At 41.6% G+C, this 21,124-nt stretch overlaps 1 protein-coding gene across 2 annotated transcripts in view; it reads left to right on the top strand.

Annotated features, from left to right (window-relative positions):
• The first annotated feature begins 9,341 nt into the window (after positions 1-9,341).
• The window catches only part of SLCO1C1 (solute carrier organic anion transporter family member 1C1), a 35,416-nt gene continuing 23,633 nt past the window's right edge, over positions 9,342-21,124 (top strand). Inside the window, exons 1-7 of one of the 2 annotated variants that reach the window (XM_074983731.1) lie at positions 9,342-9,470; positions 11,807-11,948; positions 13,504-13,636; positions 14,730-14,851; positions 15,407-15,553; positions 15,892-15,990; positions 17,423-17,668. In XM_074983731.1, the coding sequence (XP_074839832.1) occupies positions 9,342-9,470; positions 11,807-11,948; positions 13,504-13,636; positions 14,730-14,851; positions 15,407-15,553; positions 15,892-15,990; positions 17,423-17,668 (1,018 nt within the window). The remainder of the gene's footprint in view (positions 9,471-11,806; positions 11,949-13,503; positions 13,637-14,729; positions 14,852-15,406; positions 15,554-15,891; positions 15,991-17,422; positions 17,669-21,124) is intronic. The other variant, XM_074983733.1, reaches the window with a different exon arrangement.

Here is a 21,124-nt window from a genome sequence, read left to right as displayed (position 1 = left end):
TGGCTGCCATCAGAAGAATTTTAACTAGTCACATTTACTTGGCATATATTTGCATAACATTATTCACTGCCTATATCTCAGGGACCAAATGCCTTAACTGACACAAAATGTACAAACAGTATTTTGGAATATTGTTGGGTTACTGTAAACTAGGTAAGCCTAAGTATTGATTATATTCTGTTGTTCCAGGTAAGAGATCTACCTGAAAAAAAATGGAAATTCCACATCATGATAATTAATGCATGATTCTATATTCATCTAAGAAATATCAAAGAGCACGTTAGAAAGTAATTTCACCCACATATGTGTGTCTAAAATCATGGGATTGTATTTTACACATTAGTATTTTCTATTATAAAATATAGTAAAATTCTGCTAGTATATGGTAGTTGAAAGCTATGACTAGTCATAAAATTGTGTGTGTACATGTTTGTTTTATGATATACTGTAGTGTAGTTTTAATGATTCCACAGCTGACACTTGTTATGTTTGTCCTCTGGCAAAAGTCTGAACAACTGCCATTCACCAGTAAAGAACTGTATTGTATCAGATCACCCCAAATCAGTTTATGGCGTACTAACTCACACCGCACAACGTTTCGAGATTTATGTTGAAGAATTAAATGTTTCAGATTGTCTTAATTTTAAGGTGTGTTTATATAGTCGTTTTGCTCTCAACACAAAACCATTTTAATATTTGTGCCACAAATAATTGTCACTGCTATGCAGTGGAAAGAATTGTGTCTGTGTAGCATGAAGACATGAGGGGTTGATCTTGCCTTATATCCCATCTTTAAAAAAAATCTTTATACAAGGTGTGAGTGTGGAAGCACACGCATACATGTACGTCAGCATTGTCCTTTATTCCTTACTCAGACAAACTTCGACAGACTTGAAATTTTGTCTGAATAACTTCTGAGGAAAACTGAAAAAAATGTTTATGACATTGCCCACAGATGGGCAGGGGATAGCCTGAAAAACAGATATCTGAAGGAAAAGAAATTGTTTAACATCCCTTGCTCTGTACTTTTAAAAGTAAATAGCCCAGGAGCAAAATGTTAACAGAATAAATTGGGGTATAAGTTTTGCATATCTAGACTGCTGTGTGCCAAGTTCTGAGTCACTGTCATGCTCATCCAAAACGGTCATGTAATCAAGTCTCTGTCAGAGAATGCTATTCAAGTGTTAGGGGCTAACAAAAGAATCAATGCAAACACCTTCCTGGGGTAATTTGTGTCATCGCTTTTATGTTTAATTAGGGATAATTATGTTCTTATGTTGTTAATTGCTATACTCCTAAAGTGAGAAATTGGTAGCACTGGCTGGAGTGAAAAATAGCTTGGGAAGGTGTCCTGCAAGCTTCTCAATGGTGAGATAGTTAATACGCCTATGTGCACTTCCAGGTTTGGACATCCCTTACCAGAAACTGAAATTAAAGACTGCTCCTCTGATGGCTTTGTTGATAATTAACAAACAAAAATCATTTGGTATCTTCTTGTTCCTTGATATTGTTACAAACTTTGCTAAAGTACCCATTGTCATAGTATTCAGGTACTCTTACATACATTCACTACAAGCTGAACTTTTCTAGTCCAGAACACTCTCATCCAGCAACACCTGTAATCCAGCATGATTTGAATTAGCAAGATGCCTACTTATCCTGGGCGTGGCCAAGTTTCCCATGGTCCCCTAAAGTTTCTTTACAGCCCAACAAGCAGTGGAAGTGTTGGTAATGTGCCAGACAATATTGTCCTCCTGCAAATTCATTCAGCACCAGTCAGGTCACAAAGATGCCAGACTAGAGAAGTTCAACATGTAGTGTACAATGGCTGCCTGGTGAGTGTCCACTGAGGCCAATGATACTTTGTAGAAAATTAGTATTTAATTAGTTCAGATCTGAGCTCTTAACACAAACATGACTTATCTTTAACACCTGTGTCCACAGAACATCATTCAATCATTGCTTCTGGGAGCAGATTCTTAGAAACTGGACTTTTCCCAGGATATCAGAACGTTATAGAACTTTCTCAACGATTGTGTCTATCAGACTACAGTCCTCTTCGTGGGCCCACTGGAATATGACCGGTACATCTTCTGTGCCTTTGGGCTTGCCACAGGGCCACAGCTGGGGGCTCGAGAGAAGCAAGGGTGGGGAGGAGCAAAAGAAGTAGTTGCATCAGGGCCCAGGGCCACCACTACCACAGCAGCACTAGCAGAGGCCAGAAGCCTGGGCCCTTTTAGTCATGGTACAGTCCATACAACACTGAGTGCTGGCTGGGGGGCGGGGGCTGGACCGTGCAGCACTAAGGACTGCCTGCTCCTAACCCCACCCCTTCTGGGGGCCCTGAGCTGAGGCCTCGCAACAACCACCCTGCAACATTGCCCAGGACCCGGCAAAGTTTATCACCAGCCTTTGCTTGCCGCACATATAGTTAGCAGTGTGGAGAACTTCACCCTCTTCTATTTTTGTTCATTAATCTCTTGCTTCCAGGAGAATGTGGTACTGCTGCAGCCACCTCCAGTTCTCTGCCTTTTTCCCTTCCAGAATGAAGGACTCAGGAGGCTTCATGTGCGCCGAAGGCTGTTTAGTTCTGGTGCCGTGTACTGTCGTGTGTGCCTATACGGCCCTGCCAGGGGGCACACTCACTGTTGTGGCACCTCCTGCTGGTTACTCAGGGAAATAGCTTGCTTCTCAGCAGGGTGCCCCCCCTTTGTGCCTGGTGGGTGTTCCTCCCCACTCTCCAGTCTTGGAACCTGCATCAATCCCAGATCATGGTGTCCCCTTCAGGGCACTGTCCTCCAGCACTGCCTGATCTAGTCTCCTGTCCCCTTCTGGGAGTCTCAGCAGTCCTTTCTGTGCACCCAACACTGCAGCCAGCTGCAGCACCCATAGGGGTGAGCCACAGTTCATATAGGCCACTCCTCAGTGTGGCTAGGTGCTGTCCAAGGTGGAAGAGAAGGACTCAGGATCACCTACTTCTCTGAATCTTGGCCCAGGAACTCTCTGGCAGCAGCCTCGTCCTGCCGTCGTCCTCTCTTCCTTTGCTGCCTCACTCCTTGGCCACTTCCCCTGTGTCCCCTTGCAACTTTCTGGCCTGAATATCAGGGCCAGCAGTCTGCCAAGTGCCAGGCTGGAGCCTCTCCCCAGCTTCCCTTAGCTTACCCACTGCTGCTGTATCTAAGGTGCTTGCTTTTACTAGGAGCTGATCCTGCACCCTCCTTGGTCAGGGTGACTCAGCTCTGCTGAATTGCTCCTTATATTCAGGGCTGCTTCAAAAATCTGCTGTCTGACTGGCTGCTTTCAAGCCCTTTTCTAATTGGCTCGGGTGCTGCACAGGCTCCCTCCAGCCTCCATTAACCCCTTCCTTGCAGGTATGGAGCAGCTGCCCCACTACAGGCCCTCATCAGCATGGTTTTTCAGCACCTCACAATCTATAATGTTTCTCTTACAGCACCCTGTCAGCTAGGGATGTGCTGTTACTCTTGTTCATAGAGCTATTAAGTGAATTCTGGCCCATACTTAATACTTAGTTTGATATAGCTACTGTGTTCAGGGGTGTGAAAAATCCACAACTCTGAGGGCCATAGATACAGCAAACTAGCTCCTGCTATAGATGCCAGTCAATTGATGTAAGAATAGCTCTGTTCCTAGGGAAAGAAGAGGTCCTACAGCAATAAGAAACCCACCCCATCAATTGTAGACTGTGTCTATGCTATGATGTTACACTGGCACAGCTACAGCACCATAGATATGCTGCTATAGTATCTGTAGTGTAGACATGGCCCAACTTGCTCAATATCAGACAGGAAGTTTGTTGACAGCAAGAATCGAGCCCCACTTTCCTGAGTCCCGAGCTAGTGCCCGATTCCCAGAACAAGCCTCTCTGTCTCACGCACAGGAGTGCTGACAAAAAAAAAAAAAAAAAAAGCCAACAAAACAAAACAAAACAAAACAAAACTTTTTTTTGAGCTCTACTCAGGCTTTGGTCTTGGTGGAAAAGTTCAATAGCCCACCAGGAGAACAAGGTTATTTCAGCTGTTAGTTTTAGTGGCATGGATGAATGCTTTCTATACTACTGCCTCACAAATAATAAGCAGTCCTGTGGCCCCCTAGAGACTAACATATATTAGGTTAACCCACAAAAGCTCATGACTTAATAAATGTGTTAGTCTCTAAGGTATCAAAGGACTGTTTATTATTTGTTAAGCTACCGACTAACCTGGCTTCCCCTCTGAGACTTCATATTTCTCATTCATGGCCTTCTTCTACTTGGTTGAGATTCCAGGAAGATGGAAGGGCTCCATCCATCTGTTAAGCAAAATATCTGTGGGAAGTTGTACATCTAGTTAAATACGGTTAAGACAAAGGCTACATCAAATTAGCATATAAATTTCCAGAGAGGCCACATTTTATTCCACAGATACCTTAAAAAGATGTGAAGATCTATGCTTTACATCTGTCTCTATACTTGGAGAATGAATTATTAATCAATTCATAATCACATGAGCTTAGGTAACTTTCCTGACATTCACAGATGCGGATACCCCGGGTATAAAGCAGATATCTTCAAATTTGCATGGCTCTGGATATAAAATTCATATCCACATCCAAATCTGAAAAAATAAGGTGAAGACTGACACCTCCATGTTTGTGGAAGTGGATATCTATGGATACAAAGTGGATATCTGTAGATTTGCAGGGCTCTAGATACAGGCCAGCATGGATTTGTCCAGTACAAAATCAACCACATTTCCTTTTTTGACAGGTTACTAGCCTAGTGAATGGGGGAAGTCGTATATTTAATGTACCTTGATTTTGGTAAAGCTTCTGACATAGCACCAAATGACATTCTCATAAGCAATCCACAGAAATGTGGGCAAGATGAAATTATTATAAAGTGAGAGCCCAGTTGGCTGCAACACTGTAATCAAAGAGTAGTTATCAGTGGTTTACTGTCAAATTGGGAGGTATAGCTTGTGAGGTCCAACAGAAGTTAGTCCTGGGTCCAGTACTAGTCAATATGTTAATTAACAATGTATGGAATGGAGTGGCAAGCTTGCTCATGAAATTTGCACATGACGCCAAGCTGGGAGGTATTGCAAGCACTTTGCAGGCAGTATTAAAGTTCAAAGTGACTTTGACGAATTGGAGAATTGGTCTGAATTCAACAAGAAAAAATTCAGTAAATACAAGTGCAAAGAGCTTCACTTCTAATGAAAAAGAAAACTACAACAGAGTTTCAGACAGCAAGAAATAACATTTTGGAAGGTATTTAATTTTAAAACTAATGGATTTTAACTTTGCAATTTATTTGAAACTTATTTTTCTATGATCATTTTTATTTAGCTTTTATTTATTTATTTTTTGTGAGGATCTCGGGTTGGGAACAACTGATTCAGGGTTATAGTAGGTCACAAACTCAATGGCTGGGTCTACACTTGCTCCCATCTTCAAAGGGGGCGTGTTAATCAGGGCAATGGGAGATAACTAATGAAGCGCTACCATGAATATGCAGCACTTCATTAGGCTAATTCTTCCCCGTGACAGCTTCGAAGTGTCAAACTTCGAAGTGCCGGCATGTGTGCAGCTGCAGGCACTAGGAATTGCCTGTGCCACTTCAAAGTGCTTTTACTCCTCAAAATTTTGGGGAGTAAAGGCCCTTGAAGTAGCGGGGGCACTTTGAAGTGCCCACGGCTACACGCATGCCGGCGCTTTGAAGTTTGACGCTTTGAAGTTGCCACGGGGGAAAATTAGCCTAATGAAGTGCTGCGGTGAATACGCACTTTAGTAATCCTCGTCGCCCTGATTACCATGCCCAGGATTAACATGTAGCCACAAAAGACGCTGATCTGCAGGGGTACTTAAAATGTAAGTATCTCACATAAGGCATGGAGCATAGTTGTGCCACTCCACTTGGCAAAGCTGAGGCCTCAGCTGGAGTCACGACCAAGTCTGAGCATTACACTTCAGGGAAGGAGGGGACAGAAGGGGGCAACAAGAAAGATATGTTTTGAAAACCTGACATGTAATGAAAGGCTTAAAAAATTGGGCATGTTTAATCTTTAGAAAAGAAGGCTGTCGGGGGCACGTCATAAGTCTTCAATAGTGCTCTTTATCTTGGGGAAAAAAAAGAGTGCTAGTACTCACCCCTGACTGGATGGTGTGCGGGGATCCTGCAGCACTGTGGCTGGGAGCCAGCTGAGGCACCGAGACCCAACGGCAGCTCCAGCCGTGACAACCCTGGCTGGGGAGAACATTGTTGTGGAGGTAATGATATGCAGGACTGTCAGGTACCGCCACAAAAAAAGCCCTGGTATTCAAACATGTTACCATCATCATCATCAACATCCATGGGCTCAGTGCCTGTTGGTGTCTGAAGCCTCCCTCACTATTTCCTTCCATCTCTCCCTGTCCAGTGTGGAGTGGCTTAGTTTCTGGGCTTGTCTACACTACCACCCTCCTTTGAAGGAAGGATGGTAATTCGGGTGTTGGGAGTTTACTAATGAAGTGCTGCGCTGCACATGCAGGACTTCATTAAGCAAATTCTCCCCCCCGCACCCCGCCACCCCTGTGGCAACTTCGAAGTTTTAAACTTCAAAGTACCAGCACACGTCTAGCTGTGGCTCACCCGCTGGTACTTCAAAGTGCCAGGCCAGCTTTAGTCCTCAGGAGTAAAGGGACTTAGAAGTTGCCCCGGCACTTTGAAGTACTGGCAGTTGAGCTGTGGCTGGATATGAGCTGGTACTTTGAAGTTTAAAACTTTGTAATTGCTGCGGGGGGGAATTTGCTTAATGAAGTGCTGTTTGTGCAGTGCAGCACTTCATTAGTAAATTCTCAACACCCTACTCACCATCCTGCCTTCAAAGGAGGGTGGTAGTGTAGACACAGCCTCCACAGACTAACCACACCATTCTAATATGTCATCTGCCTATTCTCTGTGGGGTCAGCCTTTCCTACTCGAGCCATCCATTATGCTGAATACCTGCATCTTGACTTTTTACTCATCATTTGTTCTGCAGATATATCCGAATAGCTGTAGCTTCCATTTTATAATCTTCTGCAGTTTCAGCTGTATTCTCCTCTATAATTTCTCACTGGTGACGTTCTGCATCCATCCTATTCTCAGGATCTTTCTATAACAATGCCTTTTCAATGCCAATATCCTTCTCTTTGCATCTTTTGTTATCACCCATGTCTCACATCCATACAACATGTTGCTGAATACATACATTTTCAAGACACTCAGCTTCATTCCTAAGCTAATCGCTTTGCTGTTCCAGGTCTTATCCATCTCTTTCAAACTTGCTCTTGCTTTCACTATTCTGGTCACTATGTCCTTCTTACAATCTAGATCATACATCATATTGACAATGTCTACACTAGCCAAAAACTTCAAATGGCCATTTTGAAGGTTACTAATGAAGTGCTGAAATACATATTCAGCACCTCATTAGCACACGGGCGGCCGTGGCACTTCAAAATTGTTGCGGCTCACAGCCGCACAGCTCATCCAGACAGGGCTCCTTTTCGAAAGTACCCCACCTACTTCGAAGTCCCCTTATTCCTATGAGCAGATGGGAAAAAGTGGACTTCGAAGTAGGCGGGGTCCTTTAGAAAAGGAGCCCTGTCTGGACAAGCTGCGTGGTGGCGAGCCGCTCCAATTTCGAAGTGCCGTGGCCGCCCGCTTGCTAATGAGGTGCTGAATATGTATTTCAGCACTTCATTACTAAACTTCAAAATGGCCATTTGCATGGCCATTTCGAAGTTTTTGGCTAGTGTAGACATGGCCATTGCTCCCCAGATAAGTGAGCTTCTCTACATTCTCTAGTTTGATCCCATCTACACTGATCTTCCTATTTCCTTATCTCCAAATACCAGTCGTTTTATCAATGTTCATAATCAGTCCGTACAGCTTCCCCTCCTCTTTTAGAAACTGCACTGTTTTTGCTAGCTTCTCTTTATCTTTCTTGATGATAACTATATCATCTGCAAACCTGAAGTTGTGAATTCTCATCCCGTGCACTGATATCTTGCTATTCCTTGATCTTGTCCATCGCTCTCTCTAGGTGCATGATCAAGATACCTGGTGATGTCTGATCTCCTGGTCTTGTACCTCTGCTCATTCTAAACCAACTTCCCAACACTCACATGTTCTCAGCAGTGCCTGTGCATAGTCATTGACATCCTTCAATAACTGTATGGAAGTACCATATGTGGCTGTGATCATATAATACCTTATGGGCTGTAATACAGGGGACAGTGATCAATTTTTCCCCATGTCCCTTGAAAATAGAACTGTGCTTAATCTGCATCAAAGAACATTTAGCTGGATATTAAAAATAACTTCCTAACTGCAGGTTAGTTAAGCATTGGAATAGGCTTCCAAGAGAGTTTGTGAAAGCCCCATCACTGGAGGTTTAAGAATAGGTTAGATGAACACCACTCAGTGATGGGCTAGGTTTATTTAATTCTGCCACAGCATAGAGGGCTAGACTTCCTGATTTCTCAAGGTCCCTTCCAGCCCTATGTTTTTCTGATTCTATACAAGACAGACAGCTTTAAATGTTTCCCTGTTTTTGGCCAACTTTTTCTGTTCTATGAAACCTAGTGTTACCTAAGGGGGAATAGAAGAAATTAAAAATGTTTCCTAAACTGATTTAGGGACTCAAATGATTAACAAGGCACTGTGGGATGTTGGCATGCCTTTAAGAATTATGGCTATATTAATATATAACAACAAAATATTGGGTTTTTAATTTGCCGCCTCCTATTTACCTTCCAAGACACAATTTCTGGCTTCCTTTCCCTGCTGTACCCCCCAACCCCAGCTGTGAAATATTTGGCAAGATCATTGAGGCTATGGCCCCATCTGAGTTGTCAGTAAAGCTAAATTTGTCATTGAGAATTAAAACCAGCTTCTTTCTCACATCACTCATTAGCTGATATCAACAACAAACTTGATGGCGCTTAGAACAGTGAGCTCACCTACAAACCTAATTGTGTTTATTTAAAGAACAGTGTTCAGTCATCTAGCAATGCTTGGTCAAATGCCTATCAGCATCAAATCTATGCAGCACAGGTAGGGAACGAAGACACAGATGATCTATTTTCTGTGAGAGTAATTTTATCTTAAGTGTATGTGTACTCTGATTGCAAATTTCTATAAGTAATCTTCTAACTCCCCTTTTCTGATTTTATGGTAAACAGTCAACAGCTTGTCTGCCCAGGAAGCAGTTTTGCAGGTTTTATTGTTGTGTGACATAAGTTTCAGTGTTGAGTCCCAAGGCTACCTTTTTAAAATGTATTTGGTTTCTTTCAGAATAGAAACAGGGGATATTATCATGGAGAATTCAGCAAAAGAAAATGCTCAGTTGTTCTCAAAATCCATAATCCTACCAATTGATGGGTCTTCAGCGAAATCGGAATCTTCTGCTTCCAAGGACAAACAAACATACTGTGGAGGTATAAAGGTAAGGAAGAGCTCTGAATTTTGACACACACTCCTTTGAATATCTTAGGTTATTTTGCTGAATGCATTTTCCCCCCTCCCCACCCCAAGCATATTTCTCATTGGAGTGTTACCCCTTTTCCATGCAATGTAAAGCTATTTTAAATGAAGCTAATATATGTGCTCATTCCCTTTTCCCTAACTTTTGAGGATGTTCATGTGTCGGGCCCTGGTTCAAGCTCACATGTAACATACACTCAATAGTCACTATTCATGATCAACATGTACCCACTCTTACCGGTTCATATTTCCTTAGCTGATAATAGAACAGTAAATGTCTGTACTGGCAGTGTGTATGTGAGAGGCTGGGGAGGGGATCAATACACGTCAATTTCTTAAAAGTTGGCAGTCATAGTCATACAGGTTTCTGGAATTTGAAAAAAATTATTCCTATGCTCTACGTACATTTTGAAGGCTTCACTGATTGAACGAAGATGCATTTTCACTTTTGTTACAGTGTATGAGAGAGCCCTGAAAGACAATATTAATGCTTTTTTTTTTGTTACAATCAAATGTTGTTTGCCTACTGTTTTTGGTTCTCTATGCCTTAAATATTGAGTCTGTTCTGGTATGGCTATGGTCTGAAGAAGTGGGTCTGTCCCACAAAAGCTCACCTAATAAATTCTTTTCTTAGTCTTTAAAGTGCTACTTGACTGCTTTTTTCTTTTAACACACAGAATGTGTGACAATTTTGGAGCTGGTTGAAGCTGAAGGAAAATAATTTGCTCTGTCTGCAAAAAGAGATGTGAGAATCTCCATTCAACAGATCCAGTACCGGAAATCTAGTCTGTGTCAGGGCTGGACTTACTGGTGGTACCACCTCATGCTTAGGTCCCTAGATCACCACTCTCCACCGTCTCTAGCTGGTTGTCATTTCATTACAGCAGTGTTCTTGCTCTTCTGGTACATAGGTAATACATCCCTCTGCCCTGGTCACTACTGAAGTCCACCCCTTTCTGGGATAAGAGAGTCTAATAATATGTAGATGTCTGATAGTCCTGCAAAAGGAGTATCTGGCCCAGCTCTGGGCTTCAGAAGGCTCCATACCCTTACTTCAGGGCTCTTCCCTCATGGTGGCAGAGGGGTTATGTCACTGTTGCTGCTAGTTGGTACAAGGTTCAGACCCGTTTTCTCTGTTGGACTCCAACCCAGGTCTCTGTGAGGAGCAGCAATGTCAAGCACCCTGGAGTGTTCTGAGATTACCTCCCCCAGACTCCTTCCTACCAGTTATTTCCTCAGTTCAGGACATGGTCATAGTCTTACAATCAGAAAAGAGGGAGTGCAGCATTCTTTAATGCTTAAGAATTTTTAATTCATCCCTCTTCTGCAGCCTAGTAGCTGTTCCTTGCAGCCTCCCCTTCTCTGCATCAGCAAAGAGTACAACTACACTCTTCCTCAGGAGCGCTCAGATAGGTCCATTGGCACCTGCTGTCCCTGTTCCCCTTTCTGAGATGTCCAGCTTGCTTTTAAACTCCTTCTCTGATTGGAGCAGGAGGGGTGAGAAGAGTGAGGCCACTTGGGCTTAGATCTGCTTCTTAACCCTCTTCTATCCCCACATAAGGTTTATATACTCCATCAGGCAGACATAAGAGAAATATCCAGATACACTGTAGTTACAAGATGACAGGAGGTTTGATGCAGGGACAGGTCATTCTACAAAGGACATTTTTCATGTAATTAATTAAAATGGGGATGGGGATCGATAAAGGGATGTGGCACCTTTTATTTCATGCTCAGTGGTTAACAACCAATTCAGGTTGGGTTTGTTCAAAGTCCCTATTCTGCAAGTTGCTGTACAGTGGCTGACTTGCCTGTCCAGGGTCCCATTGACTTCAGGGAAAACAACTTTTAGGATACAGGTGTAGAATATATTCCCATTGGATGGCAGGTGCCTAAGTGAAATGGGGTTGCTACAGTCAGTCAATTCACTAATGAGTCAGTGTCCATGTCAAAAATAAAATAAAGTACAAATAAAACTCATCACAGCTAACACTAGTTGCTAAGGAGCCTGAATTATCCCCCTATCCTTAGAGACAGGGTCTGTTTCACTGTTTCATTGCCCTCTACTAGGGATAATAGCAGTATTGACCAAAAGTGAAAGCAATTTAAACCACTGATGTCCATTAGCTGTGGAGAAACTGAAGACTGTCTGTCCAACACTGTTTACAAAACTATGAGGGGATGTGGAATCAGTCAATAATTATATTAATAATAAAAGTACATTTAATAACATAATTTAATGCAGTAAATAAAATATTTTTATAGTATGATGTTAATTTCCATCAACTTCTCTCACAGATCTTTCTTGGCGCATTGTCCTTTGTTTACTTCGCTAAAGCATTGTCAGGAAGTTATTTAAAAAGTACCATCACCCAAATAGAAAGAAGATTTGACATCCCTTCTTCTTTGGTTGGTGTTATTGATGGCAGCTTTGAAATTGGTATGTGGCACTTTCCTTTTTGAACTACTGCCACCCTCCTCTGTGGCAAACAATTATACAAATCTCATGGGCCTTCTGAAGTTAAATGAGATTCATCTGGAAAGAACAAACATGGTTTACATTTGGTGTGACAGTGATGAGACAGAGCTTAACATGGGCTTGACCATGTTATGATTGAAACTGTGGTGGTAACTGCTGCATTTAGATACGGTTCTTGTTAGCACAGTTTCTCTGAACCAGTGTGGACAGGGATTCATTGTAACACTTGTGATAGCCATGGTGTAGACTACTCCCCTTGGTAGTAGAATATAGGGTAGTGCCTGAGCCTGACTGACCAGCAGTGTGGACTGAGCTGCAGATATGTCACTTATCCTTGTAATTAAGCAGTGGTGCCCACACTCATACATGCCTTACATGTCATGTGTAGTATTGGCAGAGGTGAAGGAATAAGTGGCAGTGCTGGCACCTGTCCCACTGCGAATTCAGGTTTGGTCCCACACCCAGCTGTCATGATGGTAGGGCCATGGGACCAAACATGCAGTGACTCCACTGGGCAATGGGAAGGCCAGTACTGCTCCACCTTGCTGCTGTGAGGGAGAGGGGCAGGGCTATACCAGCACTTCCCATCGGAGGCCTGTTCAGCCTCATCCTCCTTCCAATGGCCCCTGTCCCAGCTCATGTTTGAGAGGCGTGATGCTGCACCTAGGTAAGAAAGGCTGAGTGGCCGGGGCTCAGCCTGGTAAGGATTTGTGGAGTGGAATACTGGGGCCAGCAGCTACAGCAAGGACGGCTCCACAGGCACTGACGGTGTATATCATGTGGAAGAATGTGGGAGAGGGACCTCTTAGTTGTTGTGGTAAGGGAGCTGCAGCCATCAGTCCATACGAAAAGAGAGGCATGTCATGGTGGTAAATGATTACCCTTTTAGCAATGTTAAAAGGGTTTGGTACTGGTAATAGTTGTAGACAAAAGATCATACTCTTGTGCAATGTTCATCCCTTCATTTGTCACTGAGATCCTCTCTTGCATCATACAGTCAACATATCTCTGTGACTTGGTAAATGGTGGGAATAAAAAATTAAATCCTATATTACAACCATTGATCAAAGGATCGGTGTATTCCTGCACTAACAGCACCAGCAAGACATCATGCAAAGTAACATCAAACCTTTGTATTTAGGTCAAAATTCTTTCAGTTTAGTGTTTCAAGGAATTTTAGTACTCCTGGGAATACAATACTGACTAAAGTACCCAAAGCCCTCTTGCTTGGCTCCCTCATTCCCTCCCCGCCATAGCATTTCACCTCTTGTTCAAGTGACTGGAAGTTAACTAGGTCCTCGTTTCCAGTTGCTTTAGATGTGCCTGTGTTCTTCCTAACTATGATCCTGGAACTGCTTGCACAAATATTTGGCAAGAAAGAGGCGACCAGCCACCATCTTTCTTTAGACCCCCCAGTGAGCACTATATAGGCCATATTTTGGGAACCACTGGCTTACCATGCAGTTCTCCTATGAACATATTGTAAATCCAAATTATTCTTTTGTATTTTTCAAAGGTAATCTCCTCATCATAATTCTTGTAAGCTACTTTGGAGGAAAACTTCATAGGCCAAAAATAATTGGAGTTGGTTGCCTAATAATGTCAGCTGGAACATTTCTAATTGCGATGCCCCAATTCTTTATGGGACGGTAAGTGCAAAGCAATCTGTTCTTTACATTCAGAAAGAAATGCACAAGCATTTTCTTTTGCCCATGAACAAAATGTAAGTACCCATTTAAACAACATAAACATTAAAATTAGAATATTGATGGGAACAGAGAATAATATGGCTACTATTATCTATTTATAATAAATATAGTCTTTATTAATATAGTTGAGCAAATAATAGTAAAATATTCCATCAAGTCTGAGTGGATATTGACATTCATTTCTGAATACTCTGTGGTTTCTGGGCATGATCTAAACTCCATTGAAATCCTCTATGATAAAGTGGTTAATAAAAATAGAAGATAGTGAGGCTGTGGCTACACTAGACCCCACCTTTCGAAAGGGGGATGCTAATGAGCCACTTTGGCAGATGCTAATGAGGCATTGCCATGCCTAAGTGCCTCATGAGCATAATGGTGGCCGCACGTGTTTCAAAATTGCCACTTTTGAAACGCATGCCACCGGTGTAGACGGGGGCCTTTCAAAAGGACTCCCAGACTTCAAAAGCCTCTTCTTTCCATTTGGTTTTGGGAAGAAGGGGCTTTCAAAATCTGGGGGGTCCTTTCGAAAGACCCCCATCTACACCGGCAGCGTGCGTTTCAAAAGCTGTACTTTTGAAATGCGTGTGGCTGCCATTATGCTAATGAGACACTGCATATGCATGGAAGCACCTCATTAGCATCTGCCAAAGTGGCTCATTAGCATCTTCCTTTTGAAAGTGGGGAGCTAGTGTAGCCACAGCCTGAGTGAAAGAGAAATATGTAGGGTGCAGAGAACATTCCCACTATTTTGTATTCTACATTAGACCAGATCTGTGGCTGAAATTACCATCTTGTTTTGTGGTACACAGCCACACACATACCTCACATACAGGTCAGTATTCTTATTTATGCAATACCTGTAATCCATTCAGATTGTGTGGGTGGGCGGGTGGGTGGGGTAGTCCTTTAATGAGATGTACCTGAAATTTCCATTGGTATGTATCTATCTTCGATGAGGGTGCAATGAAAAAAAATTGTTGTAATATATTGGAAGGAGGGGAAAGTAACGAAGATTTTGATTTTTTTTACACAGCTATAGGTATGAGGTATTTTCTTCCTCCACCAATTCTACTGTTAGTGTCTCCCCATGTCTACAGGATAAAAGCCAAATACCTTTCTCAGTGTTAGAAAGATCTCAAGTCAAAGTAAATGCAGGTAAGAATATTCTATTTGGAAAACATAATGTGTATGTATGTAAGCAGAGCGGGTGGCACTGGCTATTACAAAAGTTCATATTATAACACCCTGCTTTCAGTTTCCAATCTTTGAAACATTTGGCTGTGCGTCTGCTTCTGGCTAAATGTTTCTGGGGAAATTTTGGCCCAATGTGTTCAACCAACGTCAAGAACAATCTCATCACAGCTCCCTTTTAGCTCAGTTAAGCTGTGACTGCTCAAACTACTGAAGATCTAACCCAGAGTCTCAGATCAGACGCTATGAAAATGAGGAACACACAGTCTGTTACTGCATGCAGGCCTGCCGATGGGCTTGGGTCAAGGGGCGTGTCAAGTGGGCTTGGGAGTGTTATTTTGTCATTGCTATAAATTGGTGGGCTCAGTTCTTCCCCACTCCACCACCCACCATGCCCCCATTGTACAGGTGCCAGCAGAAAATGCACTTGTACATCTGAGGACAGAACTGACTTCCATGTGTTGAGTGTCTAAAGGTCATAAACAATGTCTTGTTCTCTCTCTCTCTCTTTGTATTCAGGGTGTGAAAAGGAAGTTGGATCATCCATGTGGATGTATGTTTTGCTTGGGAATCTTTTGCGTGGAATAGGCGAGACACCAATCCAGCCTTTGGGAATCACATATATTGATGATTATGCTAACGAAGAGAGTGCTGCTTTCTACATTGGTAAAATAAATAAACAAATAAATAGATAGATAAAACCACTTTAGCTTTATTTTTCACAAGTAAATGGAGTTGGTTTTAGTAACAGGCTGAATGTCATTAAATTAACTTGTCCTGATTATTTTGCTTGCATAGTTTCAAATTCTGTTTTCTATGAGTAAGAATGAGATTATTTTGGATTCACACTGTACCCATGTGTGAGATGGAAGAATTTGGTCCTGTAGGTTAAGATGCCAATCAATTTTCACTGATACATTGCCATGCTCTGTTCTTGTGTATGGTATGAAAACATTTCATGGCAGAAAAACGACAGTTTCCTTCTGTGTTTTGTTTTGCTGCAGGGTGTGTACAGACAGTTGCCATTATAGGGCCAATATTTGGTTTTCTTTTAGGATCCCTCTGTGCAAAACTATATGTTGACATTGGCTTTGTAGACTTGGGTAAGTCAGAAAAATCATTTAAAAATGTTTATTCTATGTGACACATTGAAAAATTCCAAATCCTTCAGGTAAATGATATGGTTAATATAAAAGACAGGTTAAACTAGAGGTTTGAGGGAAGATGACTTTGGAACATCTGAAACTGAAAAATTATTTCCAGAATAATAATTCTCTTTTCTGCTCATTGTAGTATTTCTTAAATTAGTTAAAAGATGTTAAAATACAAATAACTTGAATTCTGTAAAACCAATGAGTACAAATGGTATATTCTCCCTTCATGTTTTTCAGAATTTGTTTGTTTGGTTAACCCCCCAATTTTCCATCAAAAATTATTAAATAGAATATTTTATAATTATTAAATAGAATATTTTAAAGAATGTTTTGAATTCTTGCCCTGACTATACTGGGCCAGAGGTGAAATAGCAATGCATAAATAACTATTTGTTGGTGCTGTATTTTTGTAACTGATTTCATTGAGAAGATGATGCTCAGTTAGTGGGACTGATTTAGTAAACTGCCAAACACTTGCTCCTTCAAATGTTATTGACTTAATAGGAAGTTGCTTAGCCCCTATCATTGACTGAATTAGTTTGAATATCGAACATTGACAAAAACGTGTAGTTTGTGTCAGTGCTGGAGAAAATTCAGTCTGGACTTTTTGGGGATATAAAGGCTGATTACATTTAATCTAAATCACATATTTTCCAGAAATAAGTACAGGCTGAACCTCTCTAATGTGGCACTCTCTTGTTCAGCAACATCAATAATCTGGCATAATTTTTGTTAGATGGGTGACCATTTATCATGGGTGTGGCCAAGTTTTCCATGGTCCCTTAAAGTTTGTTTCCAGACACCAGTCCTGGCTCTGAGCTTTCTGTGCTGTTATTTAGCTGTAATTTATCTCTAAAGTGTTGGTAATGTGCTAGATAATATTGACATTCTAGGGTCCAGAATCACTTAGGTCTAAGGGGTGCCAGATTAGAGAGTTTCAACCTGTAACTCAAAAAAGAAACTCCCAGTCTGCACGGGAGATGCAGTAGCATCATGGTTATAAAATGAGGAGCCTATATGCAGCTGGCTCCTCATCACCTACCCACAGATGACCCCATGGCTGGAGCTGCTGAGGTGCCAGTACTCAGTACTGGCAAGTACCAGCACAAAAAAATAACTGGTTATATGTCTCAATGGTGAACTTTCTGTTCACTTCAGGAACAGCATAGACAGTTACAAAAAGGGGAAGTATGCTCCACAGCTGTCAGAAAAGTATTGGGAGGGGGTGGGCCCAGTGATTATGGAAAAAGACAATGGGGGATCTCTACTGAGGAAATAAGAATCCCTGCTGGAGAGGTACCCCTCAAACTTTGCTTTGTTCTTGACAAACTTTCACTAAATATGGAAATGTATCCCTCTTCCCCCCCCCCCCATTCCACAGACGGTATAACAATAACTGCCAGTGATGCCCGATGGGTAGGAGCTTGGTGGCTTGGTTATTTAATAGCAGGTGTGTTAAGTGTTCTGGCTGCCATTCCATTTTGGTTCTTACCAAAGCACCTGCCAAGACTGGAAAGCAGAAAGGATTCCAGTACCTCCTCTGAGCAGTCAAAATTCATTATTGAAGATAACAGGGAGCATCACAGACCAAATGACCAGAAATTAAAGATAATTGAAATGGCAAAAGGCAAGTAACTATAATTTCTTTTGTAACTGGTTAGTTTTACACCTTATCTTTTAGGTTTGACCTCTGTTTAAGGGCCTCTGAGTTCATATTGGACAAGTGGCCCCATAGGATTAGCAAGCTAAACAAAAGGGGGCCTTTAGTTGATTCTCAGATCTCACCTTCTACAGCCTGGTTTCTCCAGCTGGGCTGGAAAACCTAAAGGGATTCATAAGGCAGCTTGTGGGAGAATTTGCCAAAAAGCTGGCTCTTTCCCTGTAAAAGTTGTTTGGTTAAACAAACCCAATAGACAGAGAATCTGGAACTCCTCCATATAGGAAAAGTACACAATATTTGCAAACCCCTGCAGTAAAATCTTCAGGTTGATTGTAAACACAATGTTCAGAAAAATGAATGGGAAAATGACTTTCGTCTTCTCATGTGACCATGCCCAGGTGAAAAAAATTCTGACTTGTGTGCTCCAGCAGAAAAAGGCAAAGTTATGGTATCTGATTGCATGGAAACATAACATAAAATATTTTATTTACAAAGACCAAGCCACACTATTTCAGTTTAACTAATAGCCTTCCCTCTAAATTATAGGAATTTATGACAGCAAGTTGGCAAGACAGAGCTCAGATTTTGCTAGCAAGAGCAGGTCATTTGAACCAAATAAGTGTGATACATAGCCTATCATTTAAATTAGCTTCTGTACCCGGCATCTGAACCATAGGTAATATGATACCAATTGCTACGAAGAGCTGGTCATTTGAACCAAAGCAAAGTAAACCTGGAGATGTTACAGCTTTCTGGCTATTTAATTGTAACCCTAGAGGCACTGAGACCACTGACAAGGGAGAGTTATGGTTGTTCTTCATTTAATGAATGCATGCAACACTCATGTGCTATAATGAGTTCCACTCATTGGCTAGGGTTACACCAGCAAGCTTTGCCAGCAAACCCCCAGTTTTGCCAACAAAACTTGTGGAGTGTGCACACACAAAATGGGATTGTTCAACAATGTCTGGTCAAAACACAGCTCTTTTGCCATCAGCGTTCTGCCTCAAAGCATGAAGCATAACTCTGCTGTCGACAGATTCTATCAACAAAAAAGCTGTGTGGATGCTCGGGGGGGTCTTCTCTCAACAGACAGGGCATTCACAATAATGGGCAATCCAGCTGCTCTGTTGACAGAGTGGAGCACTCTTCCAATTGGCCTTTGTGTGTGGCCACACTCCGTCATCACAAGTTTTGTGAGGAAAAATCTTCTGACAGCGATTTCTGTCAACAGAGTGCTGTTGTGTAACCACAGTCATTTACATGAAGGTCAAGAACCAGCTAAGATAAATTAAACTTTGGCCAAAGCCTGAATTAAATCCCTCTCTTTGTAATAGGCAAGACGAAAATTTGAGAGATGGTGAAACTAGTGGGGCTTTGAAAGAGTTTAGTAAATACTATTTTTTCTTTTATTAATTGTCATGCCTGGAAATATAAAAATACCACAGTAAAAGCTATTTGTGTGGTATTTCAAATGTGCCCCAAGCCACCCCTTTTAATTCTTGACAGTCTTCTTTGGATTTAACCATCTTGAGTCATTTGGTATTGTGTTCAGGTTTTGTCTCTTCACTGCCTGTACTCGTTTCCAGATGATTTAAAATATGTTGAACATCACTTGTCCCAGTACAGACTTCTGGTGGCCACCACTGTGTACTCTTTTCTATTCTGAAAATTGACCATTCATTCCTACTATTGTTTCCTGTCTTTTAATGAGTTACTGGTTCAGGAGAGAATTTCCATCTTATCTCATGGCTCCTTACTTAAGGAGGAATGTTACCAAAGGCTTTCTTACAGTCTAAGTACACTAATCCATTGGATCACCTTTATTTTCATGCTTGCTGACCCCCATCAAAGAATTTATATGGAGTGATTAGGCATGTTTTCCCATTACGAAGGCCAAGTTGAGTCCACCCAAAAAATTATAATCATCTGTGACTGATGTTTCTGTTCTTTATTAGAGTTTCAAGCAATTTGCCTGATACTGAAGTCAGGCTTACTTGCCTGTAATTGCCAGGATCACATCTGGAGTCATTTATAAAAATTGGTATCATATTACCTGTGGTTCAGATGCTGGGTACAGAAGCTAATTTAAATGATAGACTATGTATCACACTTATCAGTTCTGCAATTTCATAATTGAGATCCTTTAGAATTCTTGGATGAATAGCAGCTGGTTGTGGTGACGTGTTACTATTTAAATTAACAATTAAATTTTCAGTAAGAACTGGAAATCAAAGTATCATGCAGTCATCTGAAAATATTGTCTTCACAGATTACTGCTCTTGCAAATGTGTGTCAAAGAGTGAGAATCTGTGAATGAAGTTTCCATAAACTGAAGCTTATTCAAACCTCTCTACCATTTAGAGTTAATCCATTTCTAAAATGTATGTATCCTAGTTCATCAAAGCAGGTGTGGGGCACAGTCTAGTTAAAGAATTGGTTGAGGAATCATAAGATCTGGATTCTAATCCAAGCTGCTCCACAGGCTTGTTTTTCATTGGCCTTAGATTTCCAAAAGTGGTCTTCAGCTTTCGGTGTCTCAACAGTCAAGCAGACAACTTGACCTATATATGGTCAAGGCAGTTGAACCAGTGGGCCCTATGGGCATTCAGTGAAAGTGAAAAATCAAGTACATATCTGTCTAAAGTTAAATATTTGGGGGAAAAAAAAGGTGAGGCAGTCAAACAGAAACATCATTGTGATTTATGGAGCCCTACACAGTACTATTAAACTGGTGCCCATATACCCAATGGCAGCTGAGGAAGGGAGGGGCAATTTTTTAGAGATATGATTTGATAATCTTCAGCAACACTAGAGAACATGACCTATGAAGAAAGGATGAAAGAACTGGACTTGTTTAGTTTGGGGAAAAAAAAAGATTAAGGGGGGACATATTGCAGCTTTAATATTGTCAGTCAATGGCCGGGTACAGGTGCCCAAGAGTCTGCTCTGTGGAGGCAGCATGACAACTCAGCACCCAGCTTTTACTGCACCTTACCACTGACCAGGCTGAATATAGCCAAAAACTGGCTAAGATTCTTTGTTTGTGTTTGGCCGAGTTACAGCAACTAGAAGGAGTCAGACTGAAGCTTAAACAGGGTTACTATTTATTACAAAGCAGAAATGAACATCTTAATGGTTACAGAATTATATAAAGTCTTAATGGGTACAGTTGAAGGAAAGGTTAGGTAAAATCTTAATGGTTACATTGGTATTGCTCTGTTTGCTTAGCTACTATAGGAGGATGTTACAAATGACATGTCAATCAGAGAAAGTTACCCATTTGAGGACCAGACTCCTCAGACTAAAGAGCTCTTACTATTAAATGTGCACAAAAAAAACATTGCAGGTGTAATTCTCAGCCCTGCATCCTTCAACTCCGGCGTAGCCAAGGTCGTTCACTGAATCCCTCGGGAAGAACTG

This window comes from Carettochelys insculpta, chromosome 1, assembly GCF_033958435.1.
Source record: "Carettochelys insculpta isolate YL-2023 chromosome 1, ASM3395843v1, whole genome shotgun sequence".
In the NCBI taxonomy this organism is placed as follows: domain Eukaryota; kingdom Metazoa; phylum Chordata; order Testudines; family Carettochelyidae; genus Carettochelys; species Carettochelys insculpta.
This window is presented reverse-complemented; position numbering and strand designations above follow the sequence as displayed.